Source organism: Vipera ursinii, assembly GCF_947247035.1.
Source record: "Vipera ursinii genome assembly, chromosome: 1".
Classification (NCBI taxonomy): domain Eukaryota; kingdom Metazoa; phylum Chordata; class Lepidosauria; order Squamata; family Viperidae; genus Vipera; species Vipera ursinii.
In genome coordinates, this window is record NC_139512.1 from 193,126,232 (window position 1) to 193,149,672 (window position 23,441).

The 23,441-nt window shown below is 43.0% G+C and overlaps 1 protein-coding gene and 1 long non-coding RNA gene across 2 annotated transcripts in view; both read left to right on the forward strand.

Moving 5' to 3' along the window:
• LOC310632646 overlaps nucleotides 1-23,441 on the forward strand; it is a 1,302,393-nt gene that overhangs the window by 961,051 nt on the left and 317,901 nt on the right. The gene's annotated exons all lie outside the window — the stretch shown is intronic.
• The window catches only part of PKHD1 (PKHD1 ciliary IPT domain containing fibrocystin/polyductin), a gene marked incomplete at both ends in the record, with an annotated part of 193,424 nt that continues 178,467 nt past the window's right edge, over nucleotides 8,485-23,441 (forward strand). Inside the window, 7 exons of the mRNA XM_083349752.1 lie at nucleotides 8,485-8,903; nucleotides 9,605-9,669; nucleotides 10,042-10,081; nucleotides 13,400-13,470; nucleotides 16,712-16,813; nucleotides 16,970-17,065; nucleotides 17,244-17,382. Of these exons, the coding sequence (XP_083205878.1) occupies nucleotides 8,485-8,903; nucleotides 9,605-9,669; nucleotides 10,042-10,081; nucleotides 13,400-13,470; nucleotides 16,712-16,813; nucleotides 16,970-17,065; nucleotides 17,244-17,382 (932 nt within the window). The remainder of the gene's footprint in view (nucleotides 8,904-9,604; nucleotides 9,670-10,041; nucleotides 10,082-13,399; nucleotides 13,471-16,711; nucleotides 16,814-16,969; nucleotides 17,066-17,243; nucleotides 17,383-23,441) is intronic.

Sequence of the window (23,441 nt, forward strand, 5' to 3'; positions counted from 1 at the left end):
GAATTCTGACTCGACTTCGAAGGCAGCCTTTTAGACCAACATTGCCGAGTCTTTTTCTGAGCAATGCCAGATCCCTCTTCCATAAAATTGATGAATTACAGCTGCAGTTAGCTGGCTTCTCCATGAATGTTGTGTGATAGTTGTCACGGAGACCTGGCTACATTCAGAGATACCGAATAAAGCTGTGGAGTTGATAAGCCGAGTTTTTCACCGCTCTGACAGAGATAAACGCTCCGGGAAGGGTAAAGGAGGAGGACTGTGTGTGTATATACACTGTGAATGGTGTGTTAACAGCAGATTGGTATACACGTATTGCTCCCCAGATGTGGAACTGATGACTGTTATATGTAGGCCTTTCTATCTGCCTAGAGAAATTACTGTGGTAATTATTACAGCTGTTTATGTTCCACCTGATGCCAATGTCAACATGGCACTTTCTAAGCTGTATGACATCATCACCAGGCAGCAGCAAACTCACCCAGAGGGCGCTCTTGTTGTGGCTGGGAACTTCAATCAAGCTTGTCTGAAGACAGTTCTCCCTAAGTTTGTACAGTATGTGCAAGTTTCCACCAGAGGGAAGAACACTTTGGACCATGTGTATTCCAATATGAAACAGGCATACAGAGCTTTCCCTCTTCCCCACCTGGGTACATCCGACCATCTTTCACTCCTGTTGTGCCCAAAGTATGTTCCTCTCAGGAAAAGGACTCAGGCAGTCACAAAAAGGGTCAGAACCTGGCCAGTGGGTGCTCACAGTCAGTTGCAGGACTGCTTTGAAACCACTGACTGGAGTGTATTTGAAGAACAAGATCTAAATTCATATACAGATGCCGTACTCTCTTATATTAGAACATGCACTGATAGTGTAACAACGGATAAGTGCATTAGAGTTTACGGGAACTGTAAACTCTGGATGACTGCAGAGATACGAACACTCCTGAGAGCCCGGGATCCTGCCTTTAAGGCAGGGGACAGGGATGCATACAGAGAGGCCAGGGCAAATCTCAGAAGAGGCATTAGGATGGCAAAACAACAATACAAACAACAGGTGGAGAACCACTTAGCGAATAACGATCTGAGGCAATTATGGCAGGGACTGCAGCACTTAACCAACTATAAGGGCAGCACGAGGAGCATGGCAAACACCAATGCCTTGTTGGCTGAGGAGCTGAATATCTTCTTTGCCCACTATGAGGTGAAAAGACCAGACCCCGTAGCCTTTGCTGGCCAGCCTTCTGACTCTCAGCCACTCACCCTGTGTGAACACCAAGTGAGAGCTGTATAGAAGGCTATGAATCCCAGCAAAGCCACAGGCCCAGATGGGGTGCTGAGGATAGTGGTCAGGAACTGTGCCGATCAATTAGCAGGGGTCCTGACAAGGATTTTTAACATCTCCTTGCAAACGGCATGTGTACCATCGTGCTTGAAGGCAGCTACCATTGTCCCAGTCCCCAAGAAAACTGCAGTTGAGTGTCTGAATGACTACAGACCTGTTGCATTAACGTCTGTAGTCATGAAATGCTTCGATAGATTGGTTCTCCAACATCTTAGGACATGCCTCCCACTGGACTTTGATAAACATCAATTTGCCTACAGGGGAAATAGATTGACAGACGATGCCATAGCTACTGCTTTACACTCTGTAGCAAGTCATCTCGAGAGACCTGGAAGTTATGTCAGGATGCTTTTTGTTGACTACAGCTCGGCTTTCAACACCATTTTGCCGAGCATTCTCATCGAGAAGCTGACTGACTTGAAATTCTCCCCCGCCATCTGCAATTGGATTCAGGACTTTCTTAGGGATTGGTTACAAACAGTGAGGGTTGGTTCTGCTTTATCCACCCCCCTGAAGCTTTGCACTGGCACGCCACAGGGCTGTGTGCTTAGCCCCTACCTGTACTCTTTATACACTTATGATTGTGTATCATCTGACCCATCCACTGCGATAATCAAGTTTGCAGATGATACAACTGTGGTGGGTCTTATTACAGGTGGGGATGAGACAGCATATAGGGCGGAGGTACAAAAACTATCCATATGGTGTAGTAACAACAACTTGCACCTGAACATTGGCAAGATGAAAGAGATGGTGTTAGACTTCCGGAGAAAAAAGGAGGAACCTGCCCCACTTTACATCGGGGAGGACTGTGTAGAGAGAGTTTCCTCTTTTAAATTTCTGGGAGTCTACCTCTGTGAAGATCTGACCTGGAAAGTTAACACAACCCAGGTGGCTAGAAAGGCCCAACAGAGGCTTCACTTTCTTAGGGTCTTGCGGAAGAACAGGGTAGAACTACAGCTAATGACCCTCTTTTACCAGTCTACTATAGAGAGCGTCCTCTCGTATGGTATTGTTTGGTATATGGTTTGGTATGCTGGTCTGACAGCTGTGGACAGGAAAGTATTACAGAGGGTAGTGAGCACAGCACAAGACATTGTGGGCTGTTCCCTGACACCACTGGATGACATCGCCAGGGCTCATTGCCTTGGAAGAGTGATGAAGATTCTCAGGGATGACTCACACCCTGGACGGTATCTCTTTACTCTCCTACCATCCGGTAGGAGATATAGGAATATAGCCAGCCCTACCAACAGGCTGAAAAATAGCTTTTATCCATGGGCTGTTAGGCTTTTAAATGGGACATAATCTCTGTTAACTTATGCAGAATTGACTTGGGAGGCCGGTGTGTGGTGTAGTTGGTTCACATGGTGTGGTAGGATGGAGGGTTTGTTGTCACTGTGTGTTGGGGGGAGAGAGCACGGGGGGAGGCTCAGCTAATCTCAATGTACACATGTTGTACTTTGACAATAAAGGTTTATTATTATTATTAAATCCAATCTAACATAAGAATTCATTTTTCATTTCAGTTGCTAAAATGTTTTTTTGAAAACAAGTCACAATTTATACATCCAGAAAGCACAATGTGGACAAGCTCTTTACAGTCTCAGCTGGGCTCTAACAAGCTTTTGAAGGTCCCACCTACTGCCCTTTGTATCTTTTCCTAATAAAATTTTCAACTCCCAGGGATCTCAAGTGATTCAGATTTCCACTTAGACATCTAAATTATTTCAGATGAGATCTCTGAGTGGGAGAAGTGAAGGCAGGCAAAGCCCATCCCCAAAATTTGTTGAGCTGGGCTTTCCCTCATTTCCCAGAATCATTACCATCGAATGCTGTGTGGGAAGATTTGAGAAATGTTATTTTTTTAAAATACCTATTATTATTATAATATGATTGATTGCATAGTTAGCCATGTTTAGAATGGATTTGTCATTTTTATCCACCTAGTGATGCCTTTCCAAGGATCTCGGATAGGCAGATGTTGTTGGATAGTGTTATAAGTATTGTCACAGGATGAAAGCTATTCCAAATAAAATTGCCTTTTGCAATTGACTGATGGTGATTTTGTCAATGTCAACAGTTGTTCAAGTGGTGCTCCAGTTGTTTTGGGATTGCACCCAAGGCATTTTTGACTATTGGTACTACCTTTGCTTTCTTTTGCCACAGCCATTCTTCTATTTTCAGGTCTTTGTATTTGGTGATTTTCTCCAGTTCTTTCTCTTTTATTCTGCTGTCTCTAGGTAATACCATGTCTGTTATCCAGACTTCTTTTGTCTTTGTTATTAATAATTAGGTGTGAGGTGTTAGGTACCTGTCTGATTGAATTCTAAAGTCCCAGGGCATTTTAATTTGTTCCTTTTCTCTTACTTTGTCTAAGCTTGGTGTATTATGTGGCAAGGTTTTTGTTTAAATTCATTATCCAGAACTTTTTGATTTTGTTATCAACAGCTGTTCACTTAACTTTGCTTAACTTTTCTGGGCAAGTGAAAAACAACAAGTGAAAGAAGATAATGTCAAATCATGAACTTGGAAGTGGTTACTAAGAAAAATTACTCTGCAAGAAAAAGAAACAGTCTGGGCCAAATATAGACTAGCTACTCCCTCCAGGCAATGATGAGAAAGCAACAATTCTCGGGCTCTGCCTGATATTGGGAAGTAGATGGGAACAGATAGCATGGATGAATGGAATCAGAAAAAAAAATGTCCTTGGAATGGGAAACCTAGAGATAGGTTAAGATGGCAAACAGTTGTCCCTGTAGTCACCAGAAGGTGATCCTTACTAACATAATTAATTAACTAATTATCCCCCTTGCCTTTTTCACATATGCAATATCAGAATGGTTTGATACAAATCTATGGTACAATCACATGCTGAGTATTGCGATCAGTTCTAGTCTATGCTGTATCTCATGAATTATATTATAGATACTGAAGTGGCAAGAAAAATGTTCAAGGAGCTGAAGCTATTTTCTTATAAAGAATGGATACCTTATGTTCATCTAAGCATGGATATACAGTCCTGAATGCATCCATTCTCTCTTTTAGCAAAGAAAAAATGTCATTACATTTATGGTTTGTGTAATGTATTGGCCATTTTTCTGTGTAAAATCACTTGTTAATGTCTGACCTACTTTTGTCTGTGTTATGTAACGGTTGCTGTACTGAGCCAAACTTGCTGTCTCCAGGCTGATAATGAGCTTTGGGGTGGGAAACTGCTACTTTAAACCTATTGGTCACCACCTAGAGACCAACAGTATAAATAGCTTTGCAGCAGCTATTTGCTTGCTTCTGTTCTGGGTTAATAAACTTGTTTGCTGTTTCAACACCTTGTCTTGCTTAATGCCTAAAGAACCAAAAATATAACACTAGTGATGAAGGTGGGATGTGCTGCTTTATTGTAAGAGTCTGAAGTCACTAGGGGGTGAGGCCAGCACAGAGCCTGGCAGGAACTACGATCCCCCCATCAGTCTGCCAAGCAAGTCATGCTGGAGACCACCCCGCCCTAAGGATCTGTCCTAGGGCTTACAGAGAAGCCAGCAGCACAAGGCAACACAAGCAACAAGAAATGCAAGCAACTCACCATGGCAAAAGTGGGGAAACTTGAAGAGTTTGATGTCATACACTCAGAGAGATGGGCATCCTACATTTCCCGCATCGAGAATTACCTCCACGCCAACCAGGTCAGCGAAGATGGGCTGAAGGCCGTGACCTTTCTCTGCATGTGCAGCCCAGCCACCTTCAACATTGCAGAGAACCTGGTCACACCAACACTGCTTGAGTCCGTAACCTACGCAGACTTGAAGAAGAAGCTTTGAGACCACTTTGATCCTAAATTAGCCGTCATAACATGGAGGCAGGCTTTTGAGCAGCAGGAGCATCAGCCCAGTGAGATGCCCACCGAATTCATCACCGCTCTTTGTCAAGCATCCTGACTCTGCAATTTTGTGGATATGATGAGAGACTAAGAGACTGCTTAGTGTGTGGACTCTGGAACCGAGAACTCCAACAAAAACTGTTTGTCAAGGACACTCTCTCACTACAAGAAGCCTTGAAGGAGGTCATGACGGATGAAGCTGCCGGAAGGGCCGTTAAAGCACTGCGGCCCTCCAAAAGCACTTCAAGCACCAAAGCTGTCCACCATGAGGACGCCAAATGGATGAAAGACACCGATTCTGACCACGAGGTCAACAAGCTACAGAGGCACGAGGAGAAGGGACTGCAGCCAGCTGACAAGGCAGTTCCATTCCTTAGATGTATGGGCTGCAGAGGCCACCATCAATGCACAGAATGCCATTTCCGAACAGCAATGTGCCAGGCGTGTGGCAAACCAGGCCACATTGCCGCCATCTGCCAAGGTCACCAGAAGGACCATCAGCTGGAAGACACATTCAGGAGAGGTACCGGGACCCCGGGCAACACTGATTAGGGTTCTGCTCCTGCTGAAGGAGCATGCTCTGCACTGGTGCCCACTGCCGACTTAAACAGAAGCTTCGACTTCAGGTCAAGCTTCAGGGAGTTCCATGCAAAATGGAACTGGACACAGGCTCAGCCATGTCTATCATCTCTATAAGAACCTTCCAGCACATATGCAACCACAGCAACAGATGGGTCAAACTTCGACCATCTAACATTTTGCTCACAGACTTCCAAAAGTCCTGCATGCCGGTCAATGGCGAAGCCACACTTTTGGTGAATTTCAAGGGGTTTGCAGGCCCACTAGATGTTGTAGTGGTGGAAGGCCAATGCACGAGCCTTATAGGGCTCAATTGGTTTGATGCATTGGGCATTCAAGTAACTGGCATTCACCGAACACAGATGGCAAACTGGTCTTCAGTCTGCCAAGAGTTCGTGGATGTTTTCAGTTCAAGCCTAGGGGAGTACAAGGGTCCTCCAATAGCCTTCAAGCTTGATCCCCTGGTAACACCAATACGGGTCAAGCCTCGTCAAGTGCCTTTTGCTTTAAAACCCAAAATTGACACAAAGCTGGACAAGCTGGTAAATCAGGGGTTTTTGCAGCCTGTAGACAATGGGGAGTGGGAGACCCCCATAATAATGCCACTTAAGGCCAACGGAGAAGTACACATATGTGGTGACTATAAGTGCACCATTAACCGGGCACTTCAACAGCACACGTACCCAGTGCCAGTTGTCAGCCATATTTTGCATCATTGCAAGGTGGCCTCGTGTTAACCAAATTAGATTTGGTGCAGGCCTACCAACAGCTCCTGATGGATGAAGCCATGGCAGCCTCCCAAACCATTGTTACCCATCAAGGTCAAGCGCCTACAGTTTGGGGTGAGTGTAGCCCTATGGATTTTCCAGGGAGTCATGGAGCACACGCTCAAGGGCATTCCGGGGGTCTGCTCCTATTTCGATGATGTACTCATTGCTGGGGAGTCTACAGAAGTTCTGACTGAATGGCTTAGTGCTGTCCTTCAGTGGTTCTGTACAGTGGGACTTAAATTAAAAAAAGAAAAGTGCAAGATTGGGGTACAGTCAACTGAGTTCCTTGAGTTCCGCATTGATGCTGACGGCATTCATCCTGCGGATTCAAAGCTGAAAGCGATTCAGCAGGCACCAAGCCTTAGGTCCAAAGGGGAGCTTCAAGCCTTCTTGGGCCTTCTTAATTTTTACCATGCAATCCTCCCACATAAGGCCGCAGTGGCAGAGCTGTTACACTGGCTCTTAGACAAAAACGCTCAGAGGCAGTGGACCAATGTCCACGAAAGAAGTTTCCAGGCAGTCAAATCACTGTTATCCTCGAACTCGGTGCTCACTCATTTTAATGAAAAACTGCCAGTTTGCATCATGTGTGATGCGTCCCCATATGGGGTTGGGGCTGTGTTGAGCCATTTGTTGACTGATGAGAAACAGTCTCCCATCACTTATTATTTGAGGACCCTGTCATCTGCAGAGCGCAATTACGCACAGATTGACACATTGGCCATTGTGGTTGGGGTTAAAAAGTCCCATGACTATTTGTATGGGCACCATTTCATGGTCTTTACAGATCACAAGCCACTCCTAGGGTTGTTCACTACAAACAGGCAGACACCTCAGATTCTGTCTCCTAGAATGCTGAGGTGGTCTATATTCCTTTCGGCCTACAGCTACAGGCTGTTTCACAAACTGGGCAAAGAAATGGGCCATGCAGACAGCCTTAGCAGATTGCCCCTGCCACACGTGGAGCCAGATCTGGCTCCAGCTGCATGTATCCTAGCCATACAGGATTTGCCAGAGTCATGACTCCATGCTGGAGACATACTGTAGCTGCTGAGACAGCAGCAGACAGAACACTTAGCTGCATGCTTACTTGGGTTCACACTGGATGGATGGACAAATGTCCAGGACCAGAATTTCGAAGTTTCTTCATGAGGAAAGGTGAGCTTTCAGCTCATAAAGGGTGCGTTCTGTGGGGAAGTAAAGTCATAGTTTCCAGCTCATTAAGGCCCAGAGTTCTTGAGTCTCTGCATGAAGGCCATCTGGGAATAGTTTGGATGAAGGCACTGGTGAGAAGCTACCTCTGGTGGCCAGGGATAGATAAAGCTATTAAGGCCCAAGTACATGGTTGCTTCACGTGGCAACAATCCAGGCCGGAGATGCCACAGGCCCCTATCCACCAATGGGAGGACACTTACACACTGTGGTCAAGAATCCACATCGACTTTGCCAGGCCCTTTCAGGAACAGCTGTTTTTAATAGTGGTCAACAGCCACTCTAAATGGTTAGAGGTTGTTCCAACTTCCACTATGACTACTGCTAGGACCATCTAGGTGCTGTGCAAAATATTTGCAACACATGGACTCCCTGATGTCTTAGTCTCAGACAATGGGGCTCAGTTCACCACTTCAGAATTCCAGGCCTTTCTCAGGGCGAATCTCATAAGGCACGCCATGTCGGCTCCTTTTCACCCATCATCGAATGGGCAAACGGAACTCATGGTCCACACAACCAAGGAATCCCTGAAAAGAATTGTCACAGGGGATTGGCACCACAAACTAGCAAATTTTCTACTCTGCCAGCACACAACACCCTGCACTGCCATGGGCAAGAGCCCTGCCTAGCTTTGTTGGGGCAGGCGTTTTATCACCAAACTGGACAGGCTGCACCCCAACAGAGTTGCTTCACACAATGCATGGCCAAAGATGCCAAAAAGTTTTCAAGTGGATGACCAGGTTTGGACCCAGAATTATGGGCAAGGGGTGGCAGCAAAGGTTGTTAAGGTGTCAGGACCACTTTCCTACAAGGTGGTCCTAGAAGATGGGCAAGTCATTCGCCGGCACATTGATCAGCTGTGTCGGTGGCTAGCAGATCAGTCACTGGCTCAGGACTTCCAAGAGGGCAGCACACGGAATCTGTATGTCAGCAGTCCAACAGAGAAGTTTGCACACATTGAGAGAACTCTTGCACATAGTGATGGGGAAATGGCTGTAGAAGAATCCCCTCCTGACTCACAGACTGTATCCCCTGATCTGGACAGACAAACGGCACTGAGTAGCAGCCCTGCTGACTTCGCTGCACAATTGGACTTTGGTTTGGGCCAACCGGGACTGGCCAGCCAAAGGCACTCAAGTCACTCCAACTCCACTGAACCTCAGAGCCCTGTTCTACCCAGCCTGGCAGGCAAGCAGGTAGACCGACAGATCCTTGGAACCCCTAGATGTTCTGAACGGTCAAGAAAGTCGCCTAATTATCTGAAAGATTACATCAGACAATTCAAAGTTTGTGCTATCTAGGGGGAAGGGGTATAATGTATTGGCCATTTTTCTGTGTAAAATCACTTGTTAATGTCTGACCTACTTTTGTCTGTGTTATGTAACGGTTGCTGTACTGAGCCAGACTTGCTGTCTCCAGGCTGATAATTAGGTTGGGTTGGGAAACTGCTACTTTAAACCTATTGGTCGCCACCTAGAGGCCAACTGTATAAATAGCTGCACAGCAGCTATTAGCTTGCTTCTGTTCTGAGTTAATAAACTTGTTTGCTGTTTCAACACCTCGTCTCACTTAATGCCTAAAGAACTGAAAATATAACAGTTTGCAAATTACAATAGTTCATGTAGTATGTCCTAATCTAGTATCAAAAACTTTTAAAGCATTTAACATTATTTCAATTATTTTGTGTTCAATGAACTCCTGTATGCGATATCCTGCAATTGATGTATCATTACCTTTTTAGAAGTCTTTGTAAGGAAGAAACTTGATCTCTCCTAGTTTGAACAAGACATTTTAATGTTTTCAGTAATATTTTTTTTGCTTTGTTTACAGTTATCCTATTCATTTAGATAATGGCCTGGGAACTGTAGCATGTCGAGTGGAAGGCAACTATATTGGTTAGTAAAAATGAGAAAATAATATACTACTTTGTTTTTATTCAGTATTATAAAAATGTATGTGTTGTTCTTCTTCTGCAAGGAATCAACTAGTTTTCCTTTCTGACCCTTCCTGTTATCTTTATTTCCAGTGGACATTCCTAGCCAGTGTGATAAACCATAAGTAGCTAGTATAAAACAGTAAATGAAAGCCTTGTGAAAGGCGACCAGAAATATCATTTTCCTAGGGAAAAAAACGTCAAAGTGAAAGTTGTGCTCAGAATTCTGAAAATAGTTTATTATACTGATGAAAAATGAACCCCCCCTACAATACAGCATTCATAAATTTACATTCAGCATCTTACGCTGAAAATGGGCTTTCTTTTCTTGCAGGGTCACACAATGTTAGCTTTTCAGTGTATAACAAGGGAAAGTAAGTAAAAAAAAGTTCCTTCATTTGCTTAATGTTATAATTTTAACAATTTCTTCCATTGTTTGACAATTTGGAGATAGTAAAGAGGCTCTCTGGAGGTGTGGGGTTAGGTCACTGTTGCTGATTAGATGTTCAGCAACAGGCAACATGGGGTATCAATGACAGAGAGACGAATGTCAAAAAATTATCTGCTCCAAGTATCACATATGTTAGGCATGCCCTGCATTCATGAAACCTTCTTATCTCCATCTGGTTTCAAGCAAGAGACAGTAATGTTTACACATCAGTGAAATGAACAGTGTAGAAATAACTTCATTTAAAAATAAGTAATAACTTAAGAGCAAGCGCAATCTCTCTTGTAGACCTGCAGTTGTTAAATTTTTGAAGTCCAGCAGAAGACATCATTTTTTATAACTTTCAGGATAAGCTACCAACTTGAAATACACGGACATAAGATAACACTTCAGCCAGATTTTTTTGCAAGTATTTAAGTAGATTTAGCACATACATTGGCAAAAGGTAATAAATTTATTTATGTATTTAGTATCCCGCAGTCTTCTGCCTTTTTTTATTTTGGAGAAGAGAGCAGAAGATTTAAATGCTCATCTGCTCAGTAATATTTTTCCCAGGCTCTGAGCTTTTCTGATGAGTAGCAACCTTACCTTTTCTTCTTTAATTTTTAAATCAGTGCTTGCTACCACAGGTAGTCCTCAACTAACAACCATTCATTTAGTGGCCACTCAAAGTTACAACGGCACTGAAAAAAGTGACTTACGACTGTTTTTCACACTTACGACCGTTGCAGCATCCCCATGGACATGTGATCAAAATTTGGACTCTTGGATACTCTGGTTTCTCTTCAGATCGTATAAAATTTGGACTCTTGGTAACTGGCATATATTTATGACAGTTGCATTGTGATCCCCTTCTGACAAACAAAATCAATGAGGAAGCCAGATTCACTTAATAACCATGTTGCTAAATTAACTGCAATGATTCTTTTAACAACTGTGTCAAGGAAGGTTGCAAAATGAGGCAATACTCATAACTTTGCTTAGCAATGGACATTTTGGGCTCAAATATGGTGATAAGTCGTGAATTGCTTGTATATGGGTATAGTAGCTTAATTTTTGAATTCTTTATTTCCAGAGTCGGAGGGACAGAGATGAGGGGGGGCAGGGTGTGGTGAGCAGAAGCCAAACCAAATAGGTGTTGAATTGGAATTACTTTTTTTTTTCTTTTTGCTAACGTTAACACAGTTGGGCTAGGTATTTTATTTTTTAAAATCAAATTTTAGTATTATATTTAATTTTCTTTAGTTCAGATCCATATTCAAAAATTAAATGTTTTCTCTTTACATATCTACTACCTACCAAGCTTCCAAGAGTGCAAGATGTTGGGAAATTGTTACTGAGAAAAAAAATATCTACTTGGAAGCCTGAGTACTTAAAATAAAGTATGCAAATAAACTCAGATTTTTTTTTCTTTTTTAAAAAAGGAGACAAATACGGAATGTGCTGGAAAAATTACAATTGATGATTATTATGTTGTAAGAAACACTTATTCTACAATGACAGCTTTTTTGAGACTCAGGAGTTGGATTGCACCAATTTATATTACTCAAATGAATCATGTGAGGTAGTGATTATGTTAATAGCAACTTCAGAACTGACATGGAATTTGAGCACTATTACAGTGAAGAATAGTTCAGTTCTTTGACAGTAAAGAGAATTGATGTTATTGTTCTGCTGAAATTTATTTCTTTACTTATTTATTTATTTAATATTCTCCCTTTGTTATTGTTCTAAACAACTCAAGGTAGCGAGCATATCTACATAGTATTATTTTCTCCTCCTATTTTCCCCACAACAAAAGTGATTGACCCAAAGAATGACTGACCCAAAGTCACTCAGCCATTTTTCATGTCTAAGGCAGGACTCAAACTCATGGATCCCTGGTTTCTAGTCTGGTGCCTTAACCACTAGACCAAAAAGGCTATCTTTTAACTTTGATGGTTCCACTAAGAACACTCCTGAAAGAATACTTCATAATTGTTATCCTGAAATTTCACAAACTATCAACATATAATTGGTGCTGGTGATTTTTAACTTCAACAAAGATTCTCTGTTAGATATACTCCCAAAACACCCTCCTTTTACTTTACAAAGTGGACATAGTGGACTTTAAGATATTCAGCATTTTTAAAATCTACAGTTTTAAAGTATATCTAGAATATGCTTTTTTTCAAGTACACCAAAGCTGTTTTAGACCTCATTACTTTTTTATTTCTTCTGCTTTGCTGTGGACTCCTCAGTAGCCCAGTTGCAATCTCAGACTATCTTCAGCAATGAAATGTGATATCAGAAATTCAGGCCAATAATTGTCAGTTATAAACTGAGACAGAATCTATCAATTTCCATTCTATGATTTCTGTGCTCAGTTTTATAAATCAGAGGCATCAGTAATTAAACAGAAATTATTAATTTCTTGGCAAACAATTGAAATGGAAGAGATGTGTTGTGTAGCTGGTTCTTTGCAGGCAATATGCGACACAGAAGGTTCCAAACAGTAACATGCTTTATTGAAGTCAAGTAGAACAGAACTGAAACAGTGGTTGCTGCGCAGCTATTTATATGGTTGGCCGCTAGGCAGTGGCCAATAGATTTGAAGGAAGCCATTCCCGCCCCAAATCTACCAATGATAGTCCTGGAGACAACAAGTCTGGCTTAGTCGGTAGCCATTACACATACACACCATTGAGCAACCGTTAATGCAGCATTTAAACAGACACGTGAATCGGTACAAGCAAAAAACCCCAATACATTACAAGATGTATCAGAAAAATAATAAAAAAATAACCTGCCAGCTACACTGATCTTACAAGAAATTGTAAAGACAATACATACCACAAAACTGGGGAAAATTCCTTGACCTGACAGACTTCCAGTTGAATGGTATGGGAATGTTTTGTTTTCTGAATTCTTGTTTTAGTTAAACATCTGTAAAAGGAAAAGAAAAGAAGCACAAGAGGAAAAAATGAATAGCTAAGAGATTTACAAGAACCATACTACTGAATAGGTTGGGTAATTTTGATTTCAGTCTCTTAGTCTCTAACTAAACATCCAATATGTCTAAATAGGCTAGATATATTTTTAATGTTTGCTAAAAAGTTCAATTAATCCTTGATTTAAACCTTGATTTTCTCAGTGTTTCATCATAATGTTACAGTTTCTCCCTCATTTTATAATTTACAGATGTCAATTTAATTTCTCCTCACTTAAGTATTTCTGAATATATTGTTTTTCTTTGATGTTGCAGGTCAATAGTACACAAAGATGCTTGGCTTATAAGTGCTAAACAGGAACTTTTCTTGTACCAGACATTCTCAGGTGCTGTGCTCTATCTTTGTGTAACATTTGCAGTGCTTCATTTTGAAAGATCGTGGAAGGAATGTGAAAGCAAATTTAAGCCATAACTGTTATATATTTCAGTGCTTGTATTCATTACTAATTACTAGAAACATTGCATAATCAAAATTGTTCTTGTTGGAATGTCAGCCATAACTAGCCATTGTATGTTTTATTTATTTATTTATTTATTCATTCATTCATTCATTTATCAAAGTTATTGGCTGCCCATCTTACTATGGGGTAACTCTGGGTGGCTTACAGTTACATATACAGTTAAAACATAAAAATAAAATAAAATCAGACATTAAAACCAAGGATACATGGGGAGGGCAGGGGTGGAGTGGGATCTGTTATTACTTAATCAACCACCTCCATTACGCTGTTCCCCTACTGGGGCCCCAACTGATTGGTAGAGCCAATTAGTCTTTAGGCCCTTACAAAAGGGGTTGAGAGTTATATGTTTAACCCTTTACTGGTATTTGAAATCCCAGGCCTTGCACCAGTGGTAGGATTCAAATATGTGAACAACCGCTTCTCTGTGTGGATGCCACTTCTGGAAGTCCATTCTGGGCCTGGGCAATGGAAAATTAGCTACCGGTTCTGCTGAAGTGGTGCGAAAAAGCCGAATGACACCACTGCCTTGCACACTGATGACTATTATATGGTATCTTTAGCAGCTTGAAGAAAGAGAAGTCTGTAGATCCAATGAATGATGCACGTTCCTTTCATGTATTTGCTCTCTCAGATTAGAGAGTTCACGACCGGATAAATTAAAACCCCTATCTGCAAGATAGTTTTAACCATACTGCATTACAGTCATCAAAGCACAAGTGTGGGAGTTCAGTCCCAGTAAAGAGTTGGACATACATTGAATAATTGCCTATACCTGACAAGTTCCAGCAAGAATGAAACCGGTCCTATAGGACCTTCTAGTGATAGGTAGTGAATATAACCAATGTAATGGAAGATTATATACCACCACCACCCACCTTAGAGGGAAAGTTTTGGCCTTCTAATTTGAGGTCAGACAAATTAAGATCTATTCTTTTTTAGCCTGAGAGTGTAAAGAAGAAAGAAATATACGCGGTGGCTCAGTGGGTTAGGACGCTGAGCTTGTCGATCGGAAGGTCGGCAGTTTGGCGGGTCAAATCCCGAGTGCCGCGTAACAGAGTGAGCGCCTGTTACTTGTCCCAGCTTCTGCCAACCTAGCAGTTCGAAAGCACGTAAAAATGCAAGTAGAAAAATAGGGACCACTCCGGTGGGAAGGTAACAGCATTCCGTGCGCCTTTGGCGTCTAGTCATGCCAGCCACATGACCACGGAGACGTCCTCGGACAAGTGCTGGCTCTTCGGCTTTGAAACGGAGATGAGCACCGGCCCCTAGAGTCGGAAACGACTAGCACGCATGTGCAGGGGAACGTTTACCTTTACCTTTTTAGTATTATTTTGTTATTTTTCAATATAAGCTAAGCTTGTAAGCCGCCCTGAGTCTTCGGAGAAGGGCGGGATATAAATGTAATAAAAATAAATAAATAAATAAAATAATCCCAGATATATGAGATGTAGTTGTGATTACCTAGGACCCAGTATGTTTCCTAGTAGCATTTTTGGGTTTTTTGGAACTATTAAATTGATTTCTAGCTTACTGAACTTTCTTAGAGTGAATTTATGTGAGAGGGCAAGCTGCCTAGAAAATGATCAGCACCTGTGTAACTGTCGTCCTGTCTCTTCAAGCCCTCTCCCCAGCCAGCACAGCAACGTTGGCTATAAAAACTGTGCTGAGTGACCATTGGGGGTTCGGTGTGTATGTGTGTGTGTGTGAGAAAAAGATGTATGTTCATGTGTGGAGGTAAAGCAGCCTAAACCAGCAAGAAAGAGATACTTTTGCCAGTAACAGAACTCACCAGGAATAGTGTTGGAGTTGAAGGAACAGTAGTAGGAAGTGTGGGAGCAGTGGAGAAGAGTGGAGTAGTGGGGAAGAGTGGAGTAGTGGTGAGCAGTAAATACTAGCCTGTGAATTTGCATGCGCATCTGTGTTGCCTAGGAAGTTGAGTTGTTGTGTTGGCTGTCTTATGTTTTAGAACCCACTGAGTTGGGTATACTTAAAAGAACCTATGACAAACTGGTGGCAAAAGTGGGATATCCAAAAGATAGGATATCTAGGAAAAAAAGGAGAGATATCCAACACAGGGTGGTAATCACACAAGTGAAGGTGGCTTAAACTCAAGGAGGTCTTTAAATATGCCATGAAAAAAGCGGCTGCAAAAGAGGCTGCAAAAGGGAGGGAGTTTGGTTCTTATACAGTTCAGACCTTGCCAAAATTGGCCAATATCCTGGCTACAGAAACCGGACTTTTTACCAGAGCCTAGAACAATCAAGCAATCATGGAAAAGGCAGAAATGATAGATTCTTCCTTAGAAGAGGCCACTACTTTGGTAGAGACAGGTATCCACCCTAAACCTGTGGTTAAACCAAAGAAGAAGGTAGACAAATCAGAAATGCGGTTAGCCCCAGATACTCTGGCCAAGATTGTTACAGATATGTTAAAACAACAGCAAGAAGAGAAGCTTCAATTAATTTTTTTTAAAAAAGAGATTGAAGAGTGGCTTTGGAGGTGGACAGAAAAGAAAGAATGGAAAAGGCATGAAAGAGGGATGAGAAGGGTTTAGGGGGGTGATAGACCTAATTAAAGGGATACAGTCATCAGAAGGGGCACATTCAGCTTTTAGGTTTTTAGAATGTGTAGAGAGTGGAGATAGTCCCAAAGGTATAAAAATTCTCAAGCTGTCCAAATGAGAAAGCATAGAAGCCATTTTGCCGTGAAAGTATCTCTATTGTTTCACCTCTCATTCATATTCAGTGAAGAAGAATCACTATTCCATTATTTTTAAATGGATTTTTTTAAAAAAATGTTACCAGTTGGACATAGATACAGACATGCATGACCCTCCAAAAGTCCTTGAGCCAACAGGAAACTAATCTGTCCCAATATTGGTTGGCCCCCAATGATGTCCACCAATCACTTTCCTTAATGTGAGCTGGTCTGAGGAGGAACAGGAGGGAGAGTTGCAACCAAGACAGTGGTTGGTTGTCTTGAGTCCAAGGCAGGAATATAATTTGAGAAAGCATCTTGGACCTGACTCTTCTTAGTTCTTATGAAGATAAAGGGAGGGGAGGGGGACTTACGCAGACTACGATTACATTTTTATTTTTTTTCTCAGACATTTCTTCAGTGTCTCCTGCTGCAGGCAGCCTAGGTGGTGGAACTGATCTCACCATCACAGGGGACTTCTTTGATACACCTATGAAAGTCACAGCTGCAGGTAAAAATGATAAAATCAAATTTCATGGTATAAGCCTCAGAAAATGGAAACATGATAAAACCCGCACACAATTATTTGGAATGTGTAATGAGTTTGATGGAAGAATGTGAATGCTCTGAGATTTTTCATTTTTGTGATCTTCTTTCTTCTCCACAGGTACTCCCTGCCAAATTAAACACATTTCTCCACAAAAGATAAGCTGTACAACTGGAGCATTAGACAATAATAGAACATTCAGTGAAATTAAACCAGGTATCTTCAACTTATGGCCCATCCAAGTGATCAAATGAGAAATGAGGTGGGGCTCAGATCTTAGATTCAGGTTGTTATGGACTGATTTATAGATCACTGGTTAATTTGCACATTTATAAACTTACTAATGGTTCTGTTCATTTATTGATGACTGCAACTTTGTTTTCCAACTTATCAGGAAACAGAGGCCTTATTTTTGAAGTTTGGTATAGTTCAGACAGTAATCTCACTGAAGTGATTCCAGGATACAACTGGCAGATTGTTCCTAATGCCAGTTCCCCATGCAATTTTCTGCCTGAGAAACAGAAACTGTTCAGGTAATAAGTGCTCTTTATTAAGTTGTCTTCATACTAACAGTTGCAATAATATAATGCTGACTATCCTGCAATTTATAAATTTATTTCTGCTTTATACAACTGCCACGAAAGATTATAGGAATGGTAATAAGAGAGTTTAGAATACTCAAAGATTTTCCCCATCAGTTCTAAGCAACAACTCAGATTTTCTTTCTTTTTTTAATATATTTTATTGATTTTTTAAAATATAAGCATCTTGATATTTGGCAAACAGCATGTTGTCTGGGTTTATATTGACAAAGTAATCACAATCGGTTAATTTCTATATTCCAAAATCCACATTATAACTTTGCTTGATTTTCTCTTCTTCCAATAATATTCTCTTTGCAACCTAAATTAATACAATTCTTATTAATTTGATAGGTAACAATTAAATATAAAGATTTTTCTAAAATTTCTACTAATAATAATCTCATCAATATCATGCTTCTTTTCTATCTGGTCATCTTGGTTGCCTCATCACAAATCTTGTTTACAATTCTTATTTAAATTTATTTTCCCTACAATGTTCAAAACATTTCTACTGGTTAAAATTTTTCCAGAATTAATTACCTTAAAGGATTTAAATCTATTTTCATATCTTAAAAAAGAAGTAAGAAAAAGACACAAAAGAAAGACATAGAAAAAGAAAAGATGTGAGAGAGAAAAAGAAAAAGAGAAAAAGAAGAGAAAAAAGAGAAAAGAAGGGGGGAAAGAAAATAATATACCACTTAAAATACGTATCCCTCTTGAATTAGTATACACTTATTTCCAAATTCTTTCTGTTCTTTTTACCCATAATTAAACCTATGTTTAATCTTTAAATGTTCCATTTAATAAATTCATCGTCTAATTTTTAACTCTATTCAAAACATTTTTTCCATTTTTAGTTATCCATTGGAATTTTCTTAAAATCAATTACATTTAAATATCTAAAACATTTCCTTTATGTTAATCATCCCACACATTTTTTCATATTGAAAAAGAAAAGAAAAAAAGAAAAAAAAGATACTGTCTTAGAGAGTTCATCCCCCTTAAACTAAAATCTTTCAATTTCTTCAGCCATATTCAAACAAGTGTTTAATTTTTAAACATTCCCTTTGATACACCCCATCTAATTCCTCAATTCTCACTTTGTTGTTGTTAGTTGTGAAGTCGTGTCCGACCCATTGTGACCCCATGGACAATGTTCCTCCAGGCCTTCCTGTCCTCCACCATCTTCTGGAGTCCATTTAAGCTCACGCCTACTGCTTCAGTGACTCCATCCAGCCACCTCATTCTCTGTCGTCCCCTTCTTCTCTTGCCCTCAATCTTTCCCAGCATTAGGCTCTTCTCCAGTGAGTCCTTCCTTCTCATAAGGTGGCCAAAGTATTTGAGTTTCAACTTCAGGATCTGGCCTTCTAAAGAGCAGTCAGGGTTGATCTCCTCTAGGACTGACCGGTTTGATCACCTTGAAGTCTAAGGGACTCCCAGGAATCTTCTCCAGCACCAGAGTTCAAAGGCCTCAATTCTTTGGCGCTCAGCCTTTCTTATGGTCCAACTTTCACAGCCATACATTGCAACTGGGAAGACCATAGCCTTGACTTTAGCCCTCTTCTTTTGCCAAGCACTTCTCCTAATCAATATATTCCATTGCATCAAAGAGTCTTTCCATAATCTTGTAAATGTTGTGGGTATAGTAGACAAATCAAACATCATGTCTTTGTAAAAAGATTTTGCCCCTTCATATTCATTGAAGATTTCTCTCATCATCCCTTGTCTCCCTATTTCTTGTGATACTCCCAACAGCTCAGTAATCCATTTTGTCAAATCTTTTTTCCTTATCCTCAAATTTACTTTGTGATCTTAGAGTTATCTTAGAGTTCAATGATTCTTGTAAGTCCTTCTCCACTTGAGTCTCCACTAGCTTATGTTCAGTTGTCTACTTTACATGATCTCTCTAATTTTTTGTTTTCTGATCATTTGATTATTGTGACATTAAATTGAGAATGAATTCATTTAAATTTTCAAATTCATTTTTAATTTCCTCATGGTTTGAAGTTAATATCATTTGCATTTGTTGTAACAGAACAAACATTTCCTCCTGGTAAGTATTTATTTTTTCTTGGTATGTTCTTTCTGCAGATCTCTGATGTTCCATAATGACCAAAAGTCCTTTCTCTGCCAATCACTTTAAAGTCACAATTTAAAAAATATTTATAATCCAGGAAGGTCATTTTTTTCTAAATTTTGTAGTTCTCACTTTATTTATTTAATTAGTTTTCTATACCGCCCTATTCCCGAAGGACTCAGGGCAGTTTACAGGGCAGCATATAAAAGTCTTATTAGACCTCTCGGCGGCTTTCGATACCATCGACCATGGTATCTTGCTGCGACGCCTCAGGGGACTGGGAGTGGGAGGCACGGTTCTGCGTTGGTTCTCCTCCTTTCTCCAGGGTCGCTCGCAGTCGGTGCTGGCAGGGGGACAGAGGTCGACCCCGAGGCCTCTCGCTTGCGGAGTCCCTCAGGGGTCGGTCCTCTCGCCTCTCATGTTCAACATCTACATGAAACCGCTGGGTGAGATCATTCGCAGCTTTGGAGTAGGGTACCATCAGTATGCTGATGACACCCAGATTTTCATCTCAACTCCAAACAACATCAGTGATGCCCTCGACGTGATGTCCCGCTGCCTGAAAGCGGTCCGGGAATGGATGGGGAGGAACAGGCTTCAACTGAACCCGGACAAGACTGAATGGCTGTACGTACCGGCAAGCCAGGATACTCAGAACATCCCATCCCTTAACATCGGGGACAAGTTACTACCCCCTGTTGATAGGGCCCGCAACCTGGGTGTCCTCCTAGACTCGCAGCTCTCCCTGGAAGATCACATAGGAGCTGTGACCAAGGGGGCCTTCTCCCGGGTTCGACTAGTTCGCCAACTACGGCCTTATCTGGACCTGGATGCCTTACGTACAGTCACCCATGCCCTTGTGACCTCTCGCCTAGACTACTGTAACGCTCTCTACATGGGGCTGCCCTTGAGATCCACTCGGAAGCTTCAACTGGTGCAAAGTGCAGTGGCACGGACACTCTTGGGAGCCTCCCAATACTCCCATATCACACCTCTCCTCCGTGCGCTGCACTGGCTTCCAGTTGCCTTCCGTGTGAAATTCAAGGTGCTAACAATGACATACAAAGCCCTACATGGCATGGGTCCGGACTACCTACGGGAGCACCTTCTGCCAATGTCAACACCCCACCGTCCTGTGCGCTCCCACAGAGAGGGCCTCCTCAGGGTGCCACCGCTCAAGGAATGTCGGCTGGTGGCCCCCAGGGGGAGGGCATTCTCAGTGGGTGCGCCAGCCCTCTGGAACTGCTTGCCAACCGAAATCCGGATGGCCCCCGACCTCCGCACTTTCCGGCGCGACTTAAAAACTTACCTGTTACAGCAGTCCGGCCTGGCCTGATAGCTCTAATTGGGGTCCCAGTTTGTTTTTACTATTGTTTTTCACTATTGTTCAATCTGTATACCTACCTTACTCTGTACACCGCCCCGAGTCCCTCGGGAGAAGGGCGGTTTATAAAAACAAACAAACAAATAAATAAATAAATATAAAAGACAATATAAAAAGATAATATAAAATTAAAATGAATTAAATTAATTAAAGCCCAACAATTAAAACAATATTAAAAAGCTAAAACCCCTTCAGTCCAGGCCTGATAGATCGAAAAACCAGGTTTTCAGGTCCCGGTGAAATGAACGCAGATTGGGGGCGGTCCGGAGTTCCACAGGTAAATCATTCCAAAGGGCAGGCGTGCCCACAGAAAATGCCCTGCCTCTGGGGATCACCCGTCAGCACTCCCTAACCAGCGGCACCCTAAGGAGGCCGTCTCTATGGGAGCGCACAGGACGATGGGAAGGTGATGCTGGCAGCAGGTGCTCCCTAAGATAATCTGGATCCATGCCATGTAGGGCTTTATAGGTCATCACCAGTACCTTGAATCTCACCCGGAGGGCAACTGGAAGCCAATGCAGCTCGCGGAGAAGAGGTGTTACACAGGAGTATCGGGAGACTCCCATCACAACTCGTGCGGCTGCATTCTGCACCAGCTGAAGCCTCCGAGTGGTCCTCAAGGGCAGCCCCATGTAGAGAGTGTTGCAGTAGTCTAACCGGGAGGTCATGAGCGCATGAGTGACTGTGCGTAGGGCATCTCGGTCCAGATAGGGCCACAACTGGCGTACCAGGTGAACCTGGGCAAAAGCCCCCCTGGTCACGGCTCCTATGTGGTCTTCTAAACTGAGTTGTGAATCCAGGAAGACACCCAAGTTGCGGGCCCTATCAACACCTCACCCCCCATAATTAACAATGGACAAAACTGGTTCTCCTGAGATGCCGGTATGCACAGCCACTCAGTCTTGGCAGGATTGAGTCGAAGCCTGTTCCTCCCCATCCAAACCCGGACCGCCTCCAGGCAACGAGACATCACGTTGAGGGCATCACCGGGTTGGTTCGGGGTGGAAAGAAAAAGCTGGGTATCATCAGCGTACTGATGATACCCCACCCCAAAACCACGAATGATCTCACCCAATGGCTTTATATAGATGTTGAACAAGAGGGGAGAGAGAACCAATCCCTGAGGAACTCCACAAACGAGAGGCCTCGGGGAGGATCTCTGCCCTCCCGTCAACACCAACTGCGAACGGCCCAGAAGGCAGGAGGAGAACCACTGTAAAACAGTGCCCCCCACTCCCAACCCTCTGAGACGCCACAGTAGGATACCATGGTCGATGGTATCAAAAGCCGCTGAGAGATCTAATAAGACTAGGACAGAGGAACAACCCCTGTCCCGAGCCCGCCAGAGATCATTCACCAGTGTGACCAATGCCGTCTCCGTGCTGTACCCGGGCCTAAAGCCTGATTGGTATGGGTCTATATAATCAGTTTCCTCCAGGAACAAAGGGAGCTGATGCGCCACCATGCTCTCAACAACCTTCGCTAAAAAGCAAAGGTTGGAGACCGGATGATAGTTATTCAAAATAGCCGGGTCCAGAGCAGGCTTCTTGAGAAGGGGCCTCACCACCGCCTCTTTTAAGGCAGTAGGGAAGGTACCCTCTCTCAGAGAAGCAGTTATTACTGCCTGGAACCAGCCTCGTGTCTCCTCCCGAGCTGCATACACCAGCCAGGAGGGGCACGGGTCCAATAAACACGTGGTGGAACTCAGTCTCCTCATGGTCCTGTCCACCTCATCTGGGGTAACAGGATTGAACTCACTCCAAATGACATTCTCAAGACCGCTCGATTCCTCCCCATTAGTCTCTGCCCAGTCAGAGTCCAGACCGGCCCGAATCTGAGTGATTTTGTCTGCAAGATGGTGACTAAACTCCTCGGCCTGCCCCTGCAAGGGCTCCTCCCTCACCTCCCAATTAAGGAGGGAGCGAGTCACCCTAAACAGGGCGGCCGGGCGATTATCGGCGGACGTGATGAGGGCAGCACAGTAGTTAGACTTTGCTGTCCTCATCGCCGTGAGCTAAGTCCTCGTAGCGACTCTCAGCCGCAATCGGTCAGATTCAGAACGGCTGGATCTCCAACAGCTCTCCAAACCCCATCTCCGACGCTTCATCTCCCGGAGCTCCGCAGAAAACCATGGAGCCCAATGGGATCTGCGCTGGATCAGGGGTCGCAAGGGTACAACACGGTCGAGCGCCTCAGTGGCTGCCCTTTCCCAGGCCTCCACCAAGGCATCGACCAGGCTGTGAGTGAGGGAGATAGGTACAGACCCAAGCGCCGTCTGGAATCATTCCGGATCCATTAGGCGCCTGGGGCGGAACCACCTGGTCGGTTCCGCAGCCCAGCAGCGAGGGGTGGCAAAACGGAAGACCAGCTGCAGGAGGTGATGATCGGACCATGACAGGGGGACAATAGTTGGTGAGCCCCCTCCCAGATCATCAAACCACTGTCCAGATAGAAAAACTAGGTTGAGAGTGTGGCCCCCCTCATGAGTCGGACCCTGAATTATTTGGGTCAGGTCCATGGCTGTTATGGAGGCCATGAACTCCCGAG